Here is a 22,267-nt window from a genome sequence, read left to right as displayed (position 1 = left end):
GTACCCTTTTCTTTCATGTCTCTTAAAGTTACAGTGGCCATTTTGGGCTCCTTTTGAGCTTTGCAACTGAGAAACAAATAAATCTTTAAAGAGTCAAAGGTTCCACGCCTTGGAGCCCCCCCTCTTATTTCTGGACCCGATCACCCGGGCAACCCCAAGTGGGGTGCCTTCTCTTGGCAGTTGACTTGTTGAGTATTTTAGGCTCCTACTGAGTTGGTTATGAGGATTCTGTGAACTGTCCTGCTGGGGTCATGTGCACTGGCATGGGAACTGTTGCGTGTCCCTTATGTTGATAACCCTTGGGAAGAGGCCATGAGGGTGAGGCCTGATCTCTTTTCCTTTCTTTGTCTGTCTTGTTTGTCACCTCCTCTATTGTCACCAAGTTGAGGTTAAGTTCAGGCTGGGCCTGAGCAGAACCTGGACCTACTGTAAAATCAAAAACTTGAAAACATTTGCCGGGGACTTAACTCTCAACCCTGGCACTGGGAGCCCAGCCCCCAGCTGGCTCCAGGCCTTTATCTTCTGCTTCCCTGGCTCACCTTGTGCTGGTTCAGGGACTAAGTGCCTGGCCTGAGTGGGACTTGACTAAATCTTATAACTGTGTTGACACCCACAGTCAGGCTCTGTACCCTTTCTCCAGCCACTGTCAGTTGGACAATGGCTTTACCACCATGGGGAACACCTCAAGCATCCCTGGAGACTCACCCCTTGAGTGTATTTTAATTAATTGGAAACACTTTCAATTGGATGGGTTATGCCCCAGAAACTCCATCTTGGAGAAAACTTGAGGGATTTCTCTGTGCCTTTGTGATGTAGTTGGACACTGAACACTAGGTAGATCAACCTATAATGTCATTTGAATTACAACTTAATTTCTGAGAACTCAAGAGCAGCTGTCCTTGGAAAATCCTTGTAAGGCTGGAAAAGCAGTTCTAGAGGTGGTTCAGGTTCCACCCATTTTCTTTATCTCAAAGAGCTTGTAAATCCTCTGGGGAATATCTAGCCCATCACTAATTCCTAAGACTGAGGGGTAAAAAAGGGAAAAAAGAAAAAATGGCCATAGAGTGCCCTTGCCAAAAAATCTAGCATCTTGAGTGTCTTCACGAATATGAGTAAAAAGGCTCAAAACAAAATTTGGATTCATAACTACAGAGCTTTAAATTACTGTACCTGATTCATGGCAGTAATTTTAAAATAATAGCTGTGGAGACTCAGTGTATGTGTCTATATGTGTGTTATATATGTGTGATATTTTACCTCTGGATGGTATGGCCAAAATTAAGAGCTCTGTTTAATTGGCTTAAGGTAAGCACTTACATAAATTCTTGGTGTAATAGAAATTAACCCAATGTCTTTCAAGTTAACATGATGTGAATTAATCTTTGGTAACTGAAAACTTATTTAAGATCATTGGCTTGATTGAAATAGGCATGTCCTTAAAGTTGTCAGTATTTGGATATGATGCAGGCATGTAGCATGCATTTACCAGTCAAATAAGCTCATGTTGTCTGTTAGAAATTCATCAGCAAAATAATATCTTTAACTGATAGCTATTTTTTTCTAATGTCTCATGAAGTTTTTGTGGGTAATATGAATGTAACTGTTGGAAATAAATGATTTCAATAGATGAAAATGGGTAAGAGTTTGTGGGTACAATAATTATGTTTTATGGTCTGTATACTTGAAAAAAAAAAACAGCTTCCAAATTCTTTTTGGTAACTTAAAAGTTTAGAGTTTTGCCAAGTTAAGTTAAATGATAAAAATCTGTTGAGTATCTGGGTCATTTTTGGATAGGATGGAACACTGAAACATTATTGCTGAACATTGTCTAAGTTATCTACTTTTGGCTTCTTCTTGCAGAGAGGCTAAAGGATGTTTAGGTCTATTAGCAAACATACCTGTATTTTATTACTGTCAAGTAGCATGTTTCCTAGAAATTAGGAAAAGTGTTTAGAATGCTGATGAAAAAGGCAGTTCATAATTGCTTAGTTTTTTAAGTTTTTGCTAGGGTCTGTAAGAGTTAAAAATTCTAATTTACATATGTAATTAAAGCCACTAAAAATTAATGAGGAAAACAGCTCTGTATACAAGGAAATGAAAATGTATGTTTTTAGTAAAGAAGGTATAAAGAGTGGAAGTATTTTTGTTTGTAGGGTTAAGAAAGGTAAATTTGTCCTAAAGTACTAGAAAGGAAGAATGAAAGCATGGGACAAATTCTGAATGTAAAAAGAAAGTTATAGAAGGTTTGTGAAAGAGAAGGTCTGAGAGAGTTTTATGCCTGGTCACGTTGGCTAAGATTAAAGTAAATCCAATTAAGTAAATGAATTTTAATGTCAAAAATAAGCTGGTGCAAAGATTAAAATTTGGTTTCTCTCTCAAAAGGATGATTCTCTTGAATTTTTGGTCTGCTCTTGATAAAGAAGTTATAAAAGGAGTTTCTTTGAGTAAGTCTACCTAAAAGACAGAAAATCTCTATTTTGTTAATTTCTTTTGTTCAGGACTGACGTCACTCTGTTAAGATCTTTTGACTGTTTCTGTTGTCATTTTGAATATATACCTGAGCATGTTTTGCAGTGAGCATTTTTTCCTATTTGAACAAGTGTTTTAAAACATTTTGATATTTTTGACAAGCTTCTCCCTCAAAAAAAAATTCAAATCCTGAATAAAGGCTTTCTTTTGGCCTGGAAGAAGGAAGACAATTTTTCTGAGGATCTTCAGAGGGGCCCCTGAGACTTCTCAAAGAAATTGGCTCTCTCTTCCTATAAGGAGGAATATGTTAAACTAATTAGTCTTATTTGGTCTATTAAATTACATAAGAAGTATTGTCAAATAAGTGATGATAAACTTTCTTAGGTAGTATTATGTGGGTGAATGCTATTGATATAAAGGTTTTAAAATTATATAACATTCCTAAAATTCTGATCTGTCCTGGTTACCAGTCATAATTCTAGTTATTATCTTGAAGTGTTGCATGTCACAGAAGTAGCCAAATTTCTTTGTCAATTGCCCTTTTGAGTCTTTTGTCATTTGCAGATAGTTACTGTTTTACTCTGTTGCATTTGCAAATATGTTTCATCTTCAGAGAAATTAATGAAAAGGACTCTGGCACTTACTCTAGAGTACAGGTTTCTGATAAAGTTTCAGATCATAAAACTGAACTGGGTAAGAAATTACAGAATTCCAACAGAGAAACTGATGACCTCATAAAACTACTAATAGAAAATTAAGATCAAGAACTGAGTATACAAGATTGTATGAACTGATGAGGATGATTATAATTTTTTATGACTTTTGTTTGAAATATTGTTGATTTTTTGATATTTTCTTTTCTCAGATTTAAGGAAATCTTTTTCTCTTTTCTCTTATGCTAACTATGACTTATAGCAATTTGGTGAAATTACACCTTGGTGAGCAGAACTGAAACATTTATCTTTTTCTCCCTACCTGATCCCTCCAGAATATAGAAACTCTTTGTGAGTGAGTATTGTTTTGATGGCTACATAGTTATTCACGTAAGTTCAATAAGAATCTGTTCTCCTTATAAGAAGACACATTTGGAAACATTGGTTATATTACTGAGGCTTTGACTGGAATGTCATATTTGAGAGAAACACACAGGCTTGGATGTGACAAGACAGCTTTTCAGGAACAAAGATTGGACTTTATGGAATGAAACCCCTTGGAAAAATTGGCCTGGTACCTTGTTTCCTAGCCACCTTATGGGTAAGTGAGGAAGGTCACTTATCTGGCAGGTGCAAGGAATCTTGAAATATCTTGGGGGACCTCGAAAAGAGAGGAATCCACCCAAATCCGTAGGTATTGCAGGCAAAATCTGATGGCAAATCCTTGACTTGGCTTTTCTGGCCTTAAGAGGCCTTTAAAGTTCAATCTGAGGTTCCTCATAAAAAATTCCAGAAAAGCAGATTTGAAAGAGACTATGTGATCAATTGCTATTCTTGCTGCACTTATGTAAATAATTGGATCAAGTTTTATTGAAACTACACTTATTTTACAAACCAGTTAATCTTAATTTGGCTATCTTTTGTAAAAATGAGGGTGATTTTAGAAAGAAAAATTATGTTTCAGTAGCAGCTATAGTACACATTCATTGATATTAGATTCTAGCTCTTCTCTGCTACAAGATTTATCTATTACTAATCATGATGTCGCCTTGTGGCCATCTGTCTCTGATACCTGGGAACTCCCTGGCCACAATCAAATCTTTTCCTTCAGCTCTACTGCCAAAATCCTGACTAAATTTGCCTTGTCACAAGTGTCATAAACGAGTTCCTATGGTAAATTCCCCAACCTATTGGTACACACAGGATGGACTATATCAAATTTAAGATGAATATATTTGGCTCACTCCTACTAATCGTCAACTCAGTCAAAAGGTCACTTTATGTTCAGAACAAACTGATCACACCTGTGATACGTGGCCTAATACCACCTGACCTATGGGACAAATTCCCTGTTATATGTGTTCTCATATCATAGCCTTAAAAAATACTGATTGCTTTGGGACTGACTGGGATAGACGGCCAAGCATGCATTGGTTAGCCCCTAATGGCACTCAGTGGTTATGTGGCTCCCACTTATGGCCTTGGCTGCCATCTGGATGGGTTGGATGACACACCCTAGGCTTCGTCTAGATGCAAGGTAGAACTACATTTACTATATCTCCTCCTGTTAACCTACCCAACCTACAACAATGCTGGACCCGTTCTGTCTTCCACTGGTATGATCACTTTGCTCCAATTTTCCTTCCCCCAATTAGGAATCAAACGTGTCATCTGGCACATGGAAGCCCTAAACAAATTCACCATGAAGGCGTTAAATGATACACAACATACCCTTTGCTGCTAGATTTAGAAGTATCCCAAATGTGTAAGGCAGTCCTCCAAAACCAAATGGCACTGGATGTCTTGATGGCAGTACAGGGGGGCACTTGTGCCATTATAAAAACTGAATATTGTGTCTATTTTCCTTACTACCATCAAAATATCACTGGTCTCCTATCCAATATGAGTCACCAAATTAAATCCATGTCTAACCCTACCCTATCCCTAAATGATTGTTTGGATTCCTGGTCTGGTCCAGGTCTCTGGACTAATATCAAAGCTTTATTCATTGGGTTAATCATATTGTTTGTATTTCTTATTATAATTTGTTGTCTATTTCATTGTCTTCCTCATGTCAACAAAGTTTTGCCTCCTGGACCACTTCTCATCAAATGATTCTCTTGTCTCCAGAGGATCTGTATACCTTGTCAACCTTGGACTCCATCGGCGCAACCTCTGGTCCACTGAACTTCCTGCCTATACCCTTATGTCCCCCATTTGGGACAGCTCTACAGCTTTGTTACAGAAGATTGACCATCGTCCATATCCCCAAAGGATTTTGGGGCCAAATGGGTTTAAGGGGGGATTTTATGATGAGGAATCAAGGCTGCCCCAGGGAGAAGCCCAAGGCGTCCTTGCCTACATGCCAATCTATATCATCCTCCAGGAAGTATAGGATGTCCTGAGCTGAATCGACCTAATTTGTATCCAAAGTTATAGGACCACCTGATAACCAGACCCCACCTGCACTAATACCATTTTAACGATTTTTTTTACATGATCTTCCCTTGTAAATAACTCACATACCTATGCCTTATAAATTTAGCCCTACCCTCAACCCATTGCAGCTCTTCACTGCCCATGGGTCCTGTCCCCATGCTCTTCTCTGAATAAAGGAGCACTACTGCCAGACCTTGAGAGTCCAAGAAATCTTTCTTTTGACTCCTCGGCTCACCAAGCATGCATTGTCAAGCCATGACAAGACATGGAGGAAATTTAAATGCATAATACTAAGTTAAAGAAGCCAATCTGAAAGGCTACATACTGTGTGATTCCAACTACATGACATTCTGGGAAAGGCAAAACTATAGAGACAGTAAAAAGTTCAGTGGACAGGTGTTGGAGGGTTGAATAGGCAGAACACAGAGGATTTTAGGGCAGTGAAAATACTCTGTATGATACTATAATGGTGGAGACATGTCATTATACATTTGTCCAAACCTATGCAATGTACAACACCAGAGTGAGCCCTAACGTGGACTATGGACTCTGGATGATAATGATGTGTCAGTGTAGGTTCATTGACTGTAACAAATCTAACACTTTGGTGTGGGATGTTGGTCATGGGGACACTGTGCTTGTGTGAGGTTTAGGGGAACTCTGCACTTTCTGCTCAATTTTGCTGTGCACCTAAAACTGCTTTAAAAAAAATTGTCTATTAGGAAAAAAATAATCACATGGGATGATATTCAAATCCACAATCTACTGTCCAAAACCTTCAGTACATGTCTCAGTGACCATAATTTTTCAGATTTTAGAAGGGTAATGTGGCTTCCATCTTGTGTATCATGTGGCCTCCCCCGGGCCCTGGAAGAGCACGTGGTAATCAAACACATACATCTCTGTGCAGCAAACTTAGGACTATTCACACTATAAACTTCTATAATGCAGAGATCTTAAACAGCCTCATGTCTGTTTAGGATGGATTTTGCTGCCAAATGAGTAACAAACAAATCTTTCAGTTTTCTAAACTTATTAAAAGAGTTGGGATCTGGCGAATTTCCTCAGTGAGCCATGGGAAGCATCCCTGGGTCTGTGACCAAATCTCGGGTGGGAGGTGATTATAGTTGCTGAATAATTACCTTGTCTACTGGATAAGCATTTTGCAACCCCAGGAAGATTTAGAATTTAGTGAAGAAATGCTTAAAAGAAACAGATCCCTAAAGTTAATATTTTTGTAAGTAATGTGCAAAATGTTGGCATTTTGTATCCTTGTAATGTCCTGCCACAGCTTCCCATTTATAAAAGAGCCCGAGAACAGAGCACAGCAGTCAGCTGGCAAAATTCTCCTAGCAACTGCCAAAGCCGAAGCAGCCTGCGAACTAGGAGAAATCCACTAGTTTACCACCAGTTGCTTTTTAAAACAAAATTAACAACACAAATGCTCTGCTCTTCTAGCTGCAGTGTGTCAACTGTCTCAGGTTATCTGTGACTTCAAAATTCTAGTTTACAATTCAGGATGACGTCGCCAGTGGTGACTCAGCTCCCTCCTGGGTTCACCTACCCAGCACACAGCCAGGCACTCTGTTGGCTTCTCACCAATATTTGTCACAAGAAGGTAGGTATATGTGGGGGCGGGGGTGAGAGGTGGAGGAGCAGCTCTGAATCCAGTAATCCAAAACACATTTACACCATTCTCTGTTTGCAGCTGTTTTAAGGATTACAGAAGAAACTGCCACCATTGCAGTTCTGATCTGAAGATGTGTCATCCTCCTAAGAGTGTAAATTCAAGGAGTGGAGTTTGGCTGGTTGTGGCCACAGCCTCTTCTAGAAGCCTGTGCTGGGAGCAGAAATTCTGTGCACCATTTAAAGCAGCGCTTCCTACATTCTAGTGTGCAGGTTCTGACTCAGGAGATCTGGGGGAAGCATGAGGTCCCATGTTTCTAATATCCCTCTGGGGCTGCTGCTGCTGCTGCTGCAGGCTCAGGGGCCACACTGAGTAGTGAAACTTCAAAGCACTTCTGCTCCCTGAACTTCCAGTTCTCCCAAGAGGGTTGGCCTCAAGAAGCCATTTCCAAAAGACCAAACTGGAGAGCAGAGCTGCCCCAGCGTCTACCCAACAATGCCCTCTGCGGGTAGGAGAAAGCAGGGAGTGCTGAGAGGTGAAAGGTGAGCCCAAGTCAAACTGGTGATGGTGAAGTGTGATGAAGGGGCTCCAGGGATGGCTACAGTGGGCAGAGTCCCCATAGCCTGTGAACAGCACAAACTGGTCAGCACTTACAATTCACTAACACGCTGCTATGGGGAGTGAATGCCTGGACTTCAGCCTCTGCAGAGTAACAGAGCAAAGCGCAGGTGCGGTGCTGTATTTATCACATCAGGAGCTATCTCTCGGGCTGCAGTCCTGTGAGGTCGGGGGTTTATGAGGAATGTGCACCCCTTACTCAAGCTCATTTGCTCTCTAGAAGGAGGCGACAGGCCAAATAGATTAGAGTTGGAAAGCATCCATCCGTATCCATGTGACATGTTCCTGGGGGCTTCGTGTGCCGCCCAGAAAGCAAGGCTATTTGGAGAAAGGGGGAGGGAGGAAGGGAGAGGAAGGTTACTGCAAACTGAAAGGATCTCCAGCAGACAACTGCATCTTCAGCTTTAAAGGCAGGGATGGGTGCGGCCTGTATCCCAAGAGGGCTGCAAACTTGAGACCCTTCCCGGAAACCTCCCCTGGGACATTTCATCCCCTCTGCTCCCCAAGCGCCAGCCCAGCTCTTCGATGGTCAAGGATCCTCTTTAATGGATAAGGCGAACCACTGGCTCCTGAAGAAGACACCAAAGGGAAGTCGTTTCAGAAGAGCCTGGAAGGTGAGGGGAGCAGCCTTTGAAGGACCCCCAAAGATGCCATTAGGAGATGTATCTGAGGGTGCATGTCAAGGTTGCTGTATGACTTTCCTTTTGCAGCTGTAACAAATTACCACAAACTTAATGGCTAAAAACACAAATTTATTCTCTTACAGTTCTAAGGCCAGAAGTCAAAAATAGATTTCACTAGCCCGAAATGAAGGTTTCTCAAGCAATGCCTTTTCTGGAGGGTCCAGGGGAGGGTGTTTTCTTTACCTTTTCCACCTTCTGCGGGCTGGCCTCATTCCTTGGCCTGTGGTCCTAGCCACATTGCCCTTTCTCCCCCTATTTTCAATATGACATCACCTTTCTCGTCCTTGCTCTCCCAGTCTGCCTCCCTCTCATAAGGATGCATGCGACTGCGTTGAGGGCCCACCAAGATAATCCAGGGTCACCTCCTCTCTCAAGACATTCGATCACAGCTGCAAAGCCCGCTTTGACATCTAAGACCACCTGGGTATTTTGGGGGCCATTACTCAGCCCACTATAGTTGCCCACAGGTAAGATACCTCCATTCCTGCTGCACTGTTGTGGAACAGAACTTCAAGATGGGGTGGAGGTCATGAACTTTTTATGGACTGAGTGCCACTGACATAATGGTGTTTATTATTAATTTATTCAAGCACTTCCCATTTTACACATAAGGGAAAGGAGGCTACAGGTCACACAGTGGTAAGTATTGGAGCTGGGCTTCCTGCCCAGCCTGTCCATCTCCAGAAGCCACCCTCCTACCCACCCATTGTGCTGCCTCTCATGTGCCTGGTGCAGCCACAGAGGTGGGAGGGACTACGTGTTCCCCTTGACATTGAACCTAGGGAGATGCATTCCAGATGAGAGAGGGGTGCTTGGGAATGTGGGGAAAGGAACTGAGATTTGGAGGATGTCATTGCTTTTCTGTGCAGTCCTGGGCCTCAGTGAGAGAAGATCCCACTCCCTGTCCTCAGCACAGTCTGGTTAGCTGCAGCCCCTTGGAGTGTGATGAGGATGGCCCAGTAGAGGGGAGAGTGAGGCCTGGGCACCAGTGGCCAGGGCAGTTCTCGTACAAGCAGAATACAGACACTTCTGCTTACACCAATGAAACCTCATACAGGAAAGAACTTGGTCAACTTTGAAGCCATCCATCCCCACTCCCACTCCTTGATGCTTCCTAGCTCCCTTCCCTGTTGTGGCATGCTACTGAGCTCTTATCAATAGCTACCATATTACATACAGTTATTAATATTACGGTTATTTCAATATTTCTGAAAATGAGGAAGAGAAAGTGCTTTATGTACATCAGCAAGCATCTTCACTGTTATCAGCAAGCAATGGGGCCTACCAGTACCTACCTCCTCCTCAGGCTTTGCCCAAAGTTTAGAAGGTGGAGATCTAATCCCACCAAGGGGGAACAGGCAGAAGCACTCAATGGATAGAAAGAAATGTGCAAATGGACAAATAAATGGCAAGAAATAGGATATTGGAGTATATGAGGGAGCCATTTGGTATAAACCTAATTTGGCTTGACTGTTTTTTCAAAAGGGCCTTACAGGGCCGTTGAGCATGCATTGTATATCTGCTTTAAGCCTTTGCTATGTCCCAAAGACAAGAACAAATGGCCTCAAGATAAAGGTGCAACTTCCCCCACATTGGCATTTTGTTAGGGATAAGCATCTTTCCCTAGGCTAGGAACTGATTGGTGTGCTCACCTGTGACTACCCAGCTCGAGACAGCGGACCTGCTACCTGCTATGTCCATCAATCACTGTGCCAACAGAGCAGTCTTGTGACTGTTGTAAAAGGGAAATTTCAATCATGTGAAACACGCTGTTTGAGGATATATAAGCACTCTATACACCCCACTTCTTTGGTGCCCTTCCTTCCTTGGAGAAGGAAGGCCCTGGGCTATATGGTCCTCACATTTTGACCCAATAAACTCACCCCAATTTTCACTCATAGATGGGTTATGGATTATTTGCAGCGACAAAATGTTCATTTGTGAAGATTTGTTTCTCTATCTGCTGCTCCCCGCGCAGAATGCAAGCAGCAATTTGACCCTGTGTCCCTGGAAAGGAAGAAGTGTCCATGTGCCCTGTTCCTTTCTACCTGTGTGTGGGGTGCAGGGCCTCCTCACACACCCACCTGATCATCACACAGTCAGTCACTGCTGCTTAGAAATGGAAGTGTCCACAGAAAAATCACTTAAAACTTCTCCAAATGATGGCTGAGTACCAGCCCACACATTCCATGGAAATGCCATCCAAAATATGGCTCAGAGTCTTAGAAATCACTTTTATTGATATGGCCTGTCAGCTAAATGGCATATTTATTCCACTAAGTGAAAGAATTTTTCCTTTTTGCTTATTCTTGCAAAACATTTATTAATAACACAAGGGAAAATTAGCCATGATATTACATTCTAACATACATTCAAGAAGCTTGTGTTTTTCAAAAATTAGAAGTATCATGGGAAAGAAAAACTGAGAAACCAAGAAAAACTAAGGCATTGTGGAGACTGCATGCAGGTCATAGGCTCACATTCAATAAGCTAAATATAAACCCAAGACAAAGAAAAATCTGTTTTAATTTTAAAGTCCAATTTCTGTTCCCAATTAAAAAGAAAACAATGTTTGGTTTCACAAACATATTGGTCTGTGCAAACTCTTTCCAGAACAGTCATCCTGTGCTAAACATTTGGCCCTTGGCTCCCCACCACATTCCCCAAGATAAACCTAAGAACCTGGGAGGCCTGCTTCTTCCTGCAGTTTCTACTGCTCATTATACACAGTGCCACATTTACCAAGGACAAATGGCTTCTTTCCAGCTCCAAGCTAACTCATTGGAAGAAAAAGTAGAAGACTGGTGGTGACAAATTAGTGTTGCCGTGCGCTGCTGCCCTTGCGCACAGTGACAGCTGCATCTCCGTGGCAGCCGGGCCTCACACTGTGCTCAGCGGGTTGGTGACACGGCCCAGGAAGTGGAGGGCAGTTGAGTCTCGTTCATAGACAGCAAACAGGAATGGGTGGTTCAGGGTCACCTCCAAGACCTCTGACTGCTGGGCAGACTGTATGGGCTGCTCTTCTTCTGCTGCTTTTAGTTCAAAAAGAACGCTATTCAGCACCTGCAAAGCAGCAAGCATTGGGATGGCTCCTGGAGGCTTGCGGGGCCCAGGGAGGGCACAGGACAGCTGTGCAGTGCCACCCACAGGAGGACTTTTCTCCAGCCTACCAGGACAACACATGGTGCATGCATGCCCCTCAGTGTAGACGACTCTCACATGATGGCCCCTCTCTAAGATGTCCCTCAAACCTGCCTGTCCCCATCTTCCACCTCGCTGTCTGGGGCAGAACCCCTGGCCCCTCCACTGTGGCCTACCAGTGGTTGGTTCATTCCACTAATTTAACACAGAGGGCTCATTCCTCCCCCAACAGTGATCTCTGAGGCCACGACTGTGAGTGAAGACTTTTCTCCCCAGTACCTAGCATAGTTCCCACAGCCTCGAAGCACCTTCTCAGTTGCAGAGATACACCATTCCAGGTGGCAGGTGAACAGTCTGCCTACTGCTCAGTGTTTTCCTACAGCAAGGAGATGTCTGACAGGGCCAGCACTGGGCCTGGGGGCACATACTCTCAAGACCCAAGTCCCAATCCTGCTGCAGGATCTGAGAGGGACCTCGAGGCTAGGCCAGGCTGGGCAGAGCCAGGGAACACAAGGTGGGGAGGGATTTACTGCTCTCCACCTATGCCTGGAAAGCCCCAGAAAGCTCTGGTAACTTCTCTCCCACTCTGGGCATACACCCACCTTGCCATGCTCTCCTCTTCCTCCTACACTGCCACACCCAAAGTGTCCCTCCCATTACACCTCCCACCTGTGAACAGACAGGACCCAAGTCAGGCACAGATAGACGTGGCTGCACAGTACCTTTCCAACTCTGAGATTGGCATCACTGATTTTGCCCAAGTTTGCCTCGGCACCCAGCAGGGTGGGCAGCTTGGCCTGGGTGAGCAGGTCCTGCAGGTCATAGGACCCTCGCAGCACCAGCTGAGGCACGGTCAGGTGGATGGGCCTGGGGAGATGAGGCACAGTTAGGAAGGTGGTTCCCAGTGTGAGGCCCTGGGCCAAATGGAGAAGACTTGCCAAAGACCTAGCAAGCCAGATGGCATGTGTCCTTGAAGAAGGAGATGTGTGCCTCCCTCATAAAGACAGAAAGTAGAATGGGAATTACCAGGGTCTCAGAGGAGGAGGAAATGGGAAGTTACTGTACAATGGGGACAGAGTTTCAGTTGGGGAAGATGAAAAGGTTCTGGAGAAGGATGGTGGTGCTAGTTGTACAACAATGTGAACGTTATTAATGCCACAGAGTTGTACACTTAAAAATGGTTTAAATGGTAAGTTTTATGTTACATGTTTACAACATTTTTTAAAAATTGACTTAAAAAAGAGTTGACTTCAGGAGGCGATTTGTGCCCCTCAGTGCCTGTCTCAGGGCAGATTTCTGGACCCTGCTGCTTGAGGCCTGGTTTGTAGGCCAGGTCTAGTGTCCCTGTGCAGGGAATAGGAGCAAACAAACCTGCCAGCAAACCAGGGGAATTCTGGAGTCCAGGGCAGCTCCCCGAGAAAGTCTGGCCCCAAGTCTCTTAGAGGGGTGCATACCCTCCTGGGAAGTCAGACCCAAGAAGCTCTTGGAATGTAGCAGATTGTGCATGCGTGGGTGTGGGGTCATAAAGGCCCCCCTCTAGAGGGCGTCTTGATGTGCTCTGACCTCCAAAATGGGTGGGTAAGCACAAGGAAAGCATTCTTCCTCCTTTACTTTACCTCTCCTGCAATCAGAAAGAGAGCTAGATGGATAGAGAGATGGTGGGATGGATGAACAGGCCTTCTGCTCCAGAACAGCAGGGCCACTTGCCTTGCTGGAGCCACCATGGCCCTTCCCTGCTCGTGTCCAGGGCTCAGCCTATACAGGCACATGCGTCCATCCATGCCCCCTCCCACTCTAGGCAGAAGGATTGGCAGAGCTCCCCACTTTCCAGGGGAAGCAGCCCTGCAGGTTCTGAGGGTTTCCTGGGAGACATACCGGGGAGAGAGATTCTTCATCCACATCAGGAAGTCGTGCTGGAAGGTGAGGGCCTCGACCTTGCACAGATCCGAGGAGCAGTGGGGCTGGATCAGCAGCAGACAGGCGTTCTCGCTGAGGGGCACACGGGTCATGGAAAGGTTGTTCTGGGCATCCCTCCAGTGCTGGAAGGTACCCATGCCTGAGAGCATGGGGACCAATACTGAGGTGGTGTTGTCCACCCAGAACTCCTGGAGTCCAGGCAGCAGGGAGAATCCCTTCACCTTTCCTGGAGACCCAGACAGGAGACAGGGAAGGAAGAGTCAGCTGGGGCTGGGCAGGCAGCGGGCACAGGGCTGGGGATGCTTGCTGAGCAGAGGGCAGACCAGCCCCCCCAAAAGCCCTCACTCCTGCCCTGCCCTCCTCCCAGCACAACCCAGGCTGCCTTGCATTTTCCCAGCCTCAGCACTTAACCAGCCACAGGACCCTGAGGGCCGGGCAAGTCTTTCTCCTGCAAAATCCAGCCATTTTGAGTTCACAAAGTAATAGTAACAGCCAGTGTTGAGGACATAATACATGCCAGGCAGCAACCTGAGATTTTAGACCTGTCACCTCACTTAAAGCCCATGAAGGAAATCAGAGAGCTTCAGGACCCTACCCCATTAGAAAGTGACCTGGTGAACTCACCCCAGATCTGTCCTGGTCCAAAGCCATGTCCTGGTTGGCTATGCTCACTTTTTTTAAAAAAATAAACTTTATTTTTTAGAGGAGTTTTAGGTTCACAGCAAAATTAAGAGGAAGGTGCAGAGAGTTCCCATATACCTGCTACCCCTACACACGCACAGCCTCCCCCACTATCAACATCCCAGCCAGTTGGTGCATTTGTTCCAATTGATGCACCTGCAACGACACATCATTATCACCCAGAGCTCATAGTTTACATTAGGATTCACTCTGGTGTTGTACATTCTGTGGGTTTGGACAAATGTACAACGACATGTATTCACTATTATCGTATCACACAGAAGAGTTTCACTCCTTTAAAGATCTTTGGTGCATGGTCACTTTTTAATCTGCATCTAGAGCCAGCTGTGATAGAGCCTGCTGGCTGTCCCCCAGTCTCCATCCTCCCTTTCTCAGTCAGAGTAGGAAGGGCTGGGCACATACCTCCTGGAGTGAAGGCTACATTTCTCAGGACCCCTTGCTGCTAGGGACAGATATTTGACCTAGTTGTAACCAGTGGATTTGGGCGGAAGTGCTATGTGTGACCTCCGTGCTGGGCTTTGAGGGGAGGGGCACCCTCTCCATCCCCTCCCACCAGCTGGCTGTGGCCGACAGTTGCAGAGCTGAGCTGCCAGTTGGCTCAGCTGTTGGGGAGAAGTAAGCAAACTCTTGTTGAAGGCAGTGTCACTTGGGGTCTCCCCATGACAGCAGCCAAATCTCTATCCTGAGGGCCACACTGGCACATCCTCTCCCTCTGCGATCCTCCCACTCACCTTGAAAGGCCCATCTTATGATTGTTTCTGGGAGAATAAGGTAAAGTTGAGGATGAGCCCCTGGCACTTGGCTCTTGGGATTCTGAGTAGAGGCAGCTTAAAAAGAGTCAGAGGTCCCTTTCTACTGAATCAGAGGTCTCCAAAGTGAAAGGGGGTGGACAGCTGGAAGGACAGGATCCTGGAGGGAGGGAGCTGGACTGGCTTTTCCTTCCCAGGGTCTGGATCTTGTGAGAAGGGAGTGGCAGATCCAGTGTCTTCCATGCCCTTTGTACTCAGAGATCTTTTGTCATTGACAAGATTAGCTCCTGAAAGGAAGTGCCAGCAAGAAGCTGCAGTGTCCTTCCTGACAGGCTCCCCACAGGGACCTCAGTGCTGGCCCAGAAAACCTGGAAGAGGTTTGTTAGTTTAGGGAGAAAAAAGGACTAAATTCTTTTCCACCAACAAACGAAAACAAAAAAAGTATGCTGCCTCCCAAAAGACGTGGGAAACTGAAACAAGGGTGGCTGCCCTGTCCTCTCTGCTCATCTGAAAAGTGCAGAGCACCATCCTCACCCAGAGGTTAAGTAAATCTCTCAAGGTTAAGTCAACTGGTGCTGTGGAACCTGCCAGGGCCAGCACCCAGCTCGGGGTGACAGCAAGTGCCGGTCAAAGGGCGCCCTGGAGCTCCTCGCTCCCAAATCCCAGAATCTTCACTAGTTAGAAACATCCAACTGTGTGCTGAGGTCATCTAATGGACTATTATACTAAAGGGGACTTAGCACTTCTGACATAGCCTGCTCCTCTCATAAATAGACACACTGTGGTGGGCAGGAAGAGGGTGTGCCTCTCCATAGGATGGAAACTGAGGCAAGGAAGGTTAGGAAGCAAGATCAGAGGGCTGGGAAGTGGCGGGGCTGAGCGAGCATCCAAGATTTCTGCATCCTCAGCATGGTTTGCATTTTTCTACATCTCCTCCTCCTTCCTTTCTCCTCTTCTTGTCTGGCTCTATAGTGTGAATCATGAGGCCACGTGATTTCTGAAGTGAGGCCCCATTTCTGACACCAGCAGCTCTCTGGCTCTGCCTTTTGCAGGACTTTCTCAGTGAGCACTCCTTCTGGGGCTCTCCTTAGGGACAGCAGGCCAGGCCCAGAGGCCCCCTCTGCCCTCCATGGGGTGCAGCAACCATCAGCTGGATTGCCCCTGTGCTGGACTCTGCTCTCATGTCCTGTCAGTGCTGGGATCTGAGCAATGTTGGGTCTGTCATTGTCCTCCTGTACCACCAGCAGGCTGGAGATCCTTTCCTTTGTGGTTTTATAGACTTCCAGGATATTACCCAAGGAAGAAAATGACCATGCTCTATTTAAACCTGTCTCCATCACCACAGTTCTATCTTTCAACTGCTTGCTTACTTGGCTCTCTGTCCCCCATGAATTCTCTAGAACCTCATCAATATCCCTCAAACACACCCCTCCCCAACCCACCCATCAATTCTCAGAACCACTGGCTTAGCGCGTGCTCTCGAGAGAGTTTGCCTGGACTATTGCATAACTTTCCAACGACCCTCCCCGCCTCCAATGCACACAACACAGGCCACTGGGATGACCTCTGAGCAGAATGCCTGCCCATTCAAATACCTACCCACCAATGAGCCCCAAACTTCTCAGCATCACATTCAAAGTCTCAAAATCTGGCCCAACTCATCTTTCCAGCCCTGCCCTCCCCAGGTGCTGTTCTCTCATTCTAAGCTCTGGATAAGCAAAGATGCTCTTGTTCTGATTCCCGGCCCTGAACTTGGCAGCTTTTGCTCACCTGTCTGCTCCTCCCCTTCACTGTAGCCCTACTCCCCTCACCTCCCTGAGGCCTTTACTCCGCTCCCTCCTTTGAGTGCTCTGAGCCCAGAGTCCCTTCCTAGACACTGCCACCTGCAGCTTTGTAACCAAGGTGTTTGCTTGTGGGATCTATCTCTCCCAATGAATTTTAACAAGCAGCTCAGGGTCAGTGCCTGTGCAGCCTTCCAACTTGGGCTTTCTGAGATGCTCAGCTAAAAGTCTTGATTTATTAATCCTCAACAATTATTTGTTGAATGAATGAACGATCTGTGTAGTAGGGATTTTTTGGTAATAACTTCTCCCAACATGAAAGTGACTTAAGTAAACAAATTGGTTATTTTTGCATGGGACAGGAACCCATCCCTTCTGAACATGGAGGTGGACTGTGGGGCCAGGAAATGTGGGTTTGGATCCCAGGACCTCTGCTTGTGGCTGCACCATCTGGAACATGTCACTCTGTTTCTCTGTCTCTGTTTCTTCATCGGTAAACAGAGGCAGTGATATCTCTTCACCATATTCCAAGGGGATTAAATAATGAGAGTAAAAGAATGCAGTGTAGTAGCTGTGCATAGTGGGGGCAGCTGCTCAACCAACGCTCATCCAAGGAGCCAAGTGGAACAGCCACTTTTGTCCTTGAGGGTGGTCTCCAGGTACTTCCTTGTGCCCATCACCCTTCCCATCTCCAAGGCCCAGCCCAGCCCACCTCAGCTGGAACATGGGACATTGAGACCATAGAGATAGAACTGCCACCATTTGGCACCCGCCTGGGGATAGAGCCCACCCGATGGGTTTTCCTTACCTTGGAAGTGGACATAGGCATTGAAGAGTAGCGTGCTGTCTGGGCTGCCTCCCGTCAGGGGTCTGTTCATTTTCCACCCTGTTACAGCCTCTATGAACCTGTTGATCTTCTCAGCAGCGAGATCTGGGTCTGTGGATAAGTCTAGAGAGCGTGGGAGGGTGATGGGGGCAAAGGGAGCCAGGCCCTGCACAAATGGCTGCTTTAGGTGCAGGGTTGGGGCTGTGAACAGGCCCACCACTGTGGATAGGAGCAGCCTGGCTTGGCCATTAGCCCCACCCTGGGTGACTAGAAGGCCCTGGATGGTCTGCAGAGCAGAGAGGACCTTGTGACCATCCAGCCGGGAGGTGCAGCCCTGATCTTCCCCAGGGACACCCAGGAACGCCTGTAGTCTGTTGGCCGTGGGGTCCAGGGCTCCCAGGTAGAAAGAGGCCAGGGTGCCAAAGAGAGTTGTTGGGGAGAGGATGGCGGAGCTGGCTGTGCTGCACATCTCGCTCAGCATCTTATACATGCGGAAGCCCATGAAGTTGAGCAGCATCCCCACCTCCGCAGCCCTCATTCTGTCTTCAGCCTCCAGCTTCTTGGCAGTGAGCACCTGCTGTTCTTGCAGGGCCTCCTCATCCACAGGGGACATCTTGGCCTGAATTGGGACAGGTGTGAAGGTCGAGTCTTTGGGTGTCTCTGCATTGGACTTCTCCAGCTGGTCACAGCTGCTCTTGCTGTAGACGAGGAGGTGGAAGGGGTGTATGTACACCCGGTCACCAAGGGCCAGGCCAGCCCAGGCCAAGAGACAGAGGATGGTGGCCCTCAGGCTCACACCAGCAGCAGCCATCTCTGATGGGGGCACTGGCTTCTGTGTACCCTGAAATATCTTGTGAAGGGTGAAAGGTGATTATTAAGTGCCCTCTAGCCAGACTTTTACTTGTTACAATATTTCCTGCAACAATTTAGCCCAGGAGAAATCCACCCATGTCTACAAACTTCAAAGAGAAGAAATGGATTCAAAGATCCATGGGAAAGAGCTCCATGATCCAGGTGCAAATGCATGGCTATGGACTCAGTTGTGCTTTTGGAGGGTTTTATTTTGGGATTGGTTCTGTTTAATTTTTAAAATGGTGAAAATGTCTTAAGGCATTTGTGAACTTTAAAGAAAAATAAAGAATTGTCTATTAAATCAAATAAAAATGTAGACACAATGTTTTCATTGTAGAAAATGTTCAGTGTAGAAAAATGTTTTCACAAAATATTGCAAGCACTTTTCTTCGAGAATATGAGTGGCTGATATTATTTTTACCTTATGTTAATCTGTGATATTATGCTTTAGTCAAATTAATGTTTAATAGAAGAGTAATATGGAAACATTTTAACTTATTTTTAAAGGAATATTTTAACAATAAAGTATCACAATATTTGTGTGAAAATAAAATTTCATATGTTGAAGTCCTAATCCCCAGTATCTCAAAATGAGACTGTATTTGGAGCTGGAGTCTTGAAAGGGGTGATTTAGGTTAAATGGAGTCATTGGGTGGGCCCTAATCTAATCTGACAGGTGTCCTTATAAGAAGAGGGGATCAGGACACAGACACACCCAGAGGGAAAACCATGTGAAGACACAGGGAGAAGACAGCCATCTGCAAGCCACGGAGAGAGGCCTCAGTAGAGGCCAACCCTGCCAACACCTTGATCTGGACTTCTAGCCTCTTGAATCATGAGAAAATAGATTTCTATTGTTTAAGCCCCCCGTCTGGGGTACTCATTATGGCACCCTAGTAAACTAATACACCCACATGCCTATGGCTGTAAGTTTTTCCGTAGAAAACCAAATGTGGGCCAGACAGCAGGTCTTTATGGAGGCCTCCTAGCCCCTGGTAGGTGGTAAACTGGTTTGGAATATAAGACTAACACACACAGAGGTTTTCCCTACATTATAAATCAGCCTGGTGAGAAAAATCCAACTGCGCTCTATCACCCAGGAAATGCACACCTATGTTCCCAGCTAAGGTGTGTAACTTACAATAGAGACCTCATGTTTGTATTGTAAGTGATGGTTCACAAAAGCCTTTCCCCATAGATTATCCCATCTATCATTACGCTAATGATGTAAGGAAGGAATTGTTTCACTTCTTTGCAGACACAGAAAGAGGAGTCCTGAAAAGTGAAGAAATGTTCTTAAGTTCATACAGCAAATAGGTAACAGATGTGATTCAAACCTACTTTTACTCTCACAGGTCATTCTCAGCCCAGGTACGCACTGGACTCACCTGGGAAGCTTTAGAAATTGAAGGCCTGGGTCTCATCACCAGAGATGCTAATTAAGTGGTCCTGGGCATGGCCTGGGAATGGCTTTGTAGTGTCCTTGCAGTCCTAACATGCAGTCAGGAATAAGCACCATGGGCTCAGCCTGAAGCCCAGGCATTTTCCACCTGTCTCAACACCCAAACCAGCTAGCAACTATTACTGTAGAGTGGAACCCTGTGGAGCTCTAAATCATCCCTGCCCAGCCTGATTTCACTGGTCTGTGCTGGGGCCAGGTATAGAGTTTTTAAAAACTTCCCAAGTGACTCTGATGTGCAGCCGTGGTTGGGAATGTCTGCCCTAGACCTGGGTCTCTAGGGCTGGGCTACGGATCTCCAGCACCTTTCTCTCTCTAGAGCCCCATGATCCTGCTCCTGTCTCACCCTGGCCAACAGCACACAGAAGTAGCTGGGAGGAGGAGAAGGGCCTGGGTTTGGCCATGGAGGCAAACACAGCTTCTCCCTGCTTTGTGGCTCCTGCACAGCACAGGCTTCACCATTGCAGGTGAAGCAATTTCATGGATTATTTACAAGACAGAGGCTGCTGTTTGCTCTCAACTGTGATCACTTGCTGCTGCCTGGCTGGTTCTAAGTCAGCATGCAGCAGGGTCCTGAGAAGAAGAGGGCACTCCAAGTGTGTGGACATGAGGCCCTATCCTCTGACTTCTTCCTGCTCCACTCCTCCTTGCTCCCCCTCTTCACTAGCCCCTCCTTCTAGGCGTCCCTGCTCCTCGTGGCTCCGTGGCTGAATGAAAATGATGGGGATGGCAGCCAGCACTTAGGTAATGCCTATCACTGCTGGGCCCTGTTCTAGTGTTTCTCCTGCATCAATTCATCTAATTTTTACAGTTGCCCTCACCTGTTGAGGCTGCCTGACACCACATTCACACTGTGACTGTCCCTGCACGCCTGGCACTCTGAACTCATTTGTCCTGCTCCACTTTCCTTTTACCAGAACTGATCACCTTATGATACCCCATACCCATTCTTTATATGTTTCTTTAATTCTTGTGGTGTTTTTGCCTGTCTCCTCCCATCTGAATGCTAATCCTATGAGAGCGGGGTTCTTGTTCTGTTTCACTCACTGAACCCACACCCAAAAATGTGCCTGGGACATAGTAGTCACTTGATAAGTAGTTGTTACATGAATTAATTCATGCTGTTTTGCAGAGGAACAGAGAGGTTCGGTGACTTGCTCAAGGTCACACAGCTAGTAAGAGACAGAAGTAGGATTCAAATCTAGACCCCCTGACATGAGAGTCCACACATTGAAGCACCAATCTATATTGCCTCTTAAACAAAATAATAAGAATTTGCCTTTTTAGTTTATCCTAAAGTTTAGAAAGCACTGTCACATTATATTTGATCTCTTAATTTACATCATAGTCCATGAGCATGGGGCCAAGGATTGTTATTAGTCCCATTTTATGGATGAGCAAACCAAGGCTCAGGGAGACAGAATGATGAGGTTGATTGCACAGACTCGTGCCTTGAGCCCAGGACTAGGAGTCATGGCTGCCTCAAGGGAGGTTCTGGGAGACAGAGGCCACCCCTCACCTGAGCCCTGTGGGGATGCAGCTCTGGGAGGAGCCTGGCCCCTCATCCCCAGCTCTGCTGCCTATACACCAAGCCTTGCTGCTCCTTCTGGCTGGAAGAGGACCCTGCAGACTCTTGGCCACCATGACTCTGCTCTGGTGCCTGCCCCTGAGGGCCCAGCCCTGCTCAGAGGGATCAAGGGGGACCCGGCCACCCTGCCTACTGCTGAGGAGGAGAAGTTCCTGTGGTAAGAGCCAGGGTGGGCTGAGGGCAAAGACAGTCCATGTCTGGACATCTGGTATGACAGGATGGGGAGATATCTTCTGAATATTCAGTAGTCATGTCCCCTGTGGCACAGGTCACTACTGACCCCTCCGGCTTCTGGCTCCTGGGTGCCATTTAGCCACTGCCTCCCAGCAGCTCTCCCTGACCCCCCACCAGAGCCCCCGGCTTTCTGCTCTCCTCAGACCCTGAGAGAGACTAGGAAGAAGAAGGAGCTGGGGAGGAGTTCTGTGTGGAGAGGGGCTCCCAGCTTACCTTCTGCTCAGTCCCCAAGACAAAGGCAGCCTTTTCCCCTGGCCAGGCCCCTGAGGCCCTATTTATATCTGAGGGGTGGAGATGGAGCCATTCCCAGATCAATCTGTGCCCAGGCTTGGGGGGAAGGGGTTACTTACATCACTTGGCCTGGGCCGTGGGGGTGGGGCCCTCAGGCAGCCTAGGCTGACTAGGGGGATGGACGCCAGAGCGACTCTCATGCTGGGACTCCTTCCAGGAAGTCAGGGTGATTGATACACACTTTTGCTGCTGAACAGAATGAACCAGTACACACTCGAGTTACACATTTACTGAAGTT

The 22,267-nt window shown here is 46.3% G+C and overlaps 1 protein-coding gene across 1 annotated transcript; it reads right to left on the bottom strand.

Annotated features, from left to right (window-relative positions):
* Positions 1-10,778: 10,778 nt before the first annotated feature.
* AGT (angiotensinogen) lies at positions 10,779-22,016 on the bottom strand. Its single transcript, XM_008535555.2, has 5 exons — positions 21,952-22,016; positions 17,588-18,455; positions 13,506-13,773; positions 12,353-12,497; positions 10,779-11,552 (listed from the first exon to the last, which is right to left on the bottom strand). Exons 2-5 carry the CDS (start codon positions 18,414-18,416, stop codon positions 11,370-11,372), a joined length of 1,425 nt encoding a protein of 474 aa, XP_008533777.1. The 5' UTR covers positions 18,417-18,455; positions 21,952-22,016; the 3' UTR covers positions 10,779-11,369.
* Positions 22,017-22,267: the final 251 nt, after the last annotated feature.

Source organism: Equus przewalskii, chromosome 1 (assembly GCF_037783145.1).
Source record: "Equus przewalskii isolate Varuska chromosome 1, EquPr2, whole genome shotgun sequence".
In the NCBI taxonomy this organism is placed as follows: domain Eukaryota; kingdom Metazoa; phylum Chordata; class Mammalia; order Perissodactyla; family Equidae; genus Equus; species Equus przewalskii.
This window is presented reverse-complemented; position numbering and strand designations above follow the sequence as displayed.

Bases quoted from the DNA above. Each gene is read 5' to 3' on its own strand.
- AGT (XM_008535555.2), bottom strand. From the start codon at position 18,416: ATGGCTGCTGCTGGTGTGAGCCTGAGGGCCACCATCCTCTGTCTCTTG. The intron at 13,774-17,587 runs GTAAGGAAAACC...CTGGGTCTCCAG, and splicing joins TGCCTATGTCCACTTCCAAG to GAAAGGTGAAGGGATTCTCC. The intron at 12,498-13,505 runs GTATGTCTCCCA...TCATCTCCCCAG, and splicing joins ATGAAGAATCTCTCTCCCCG to GCCCATCCACCTGACCGTGC.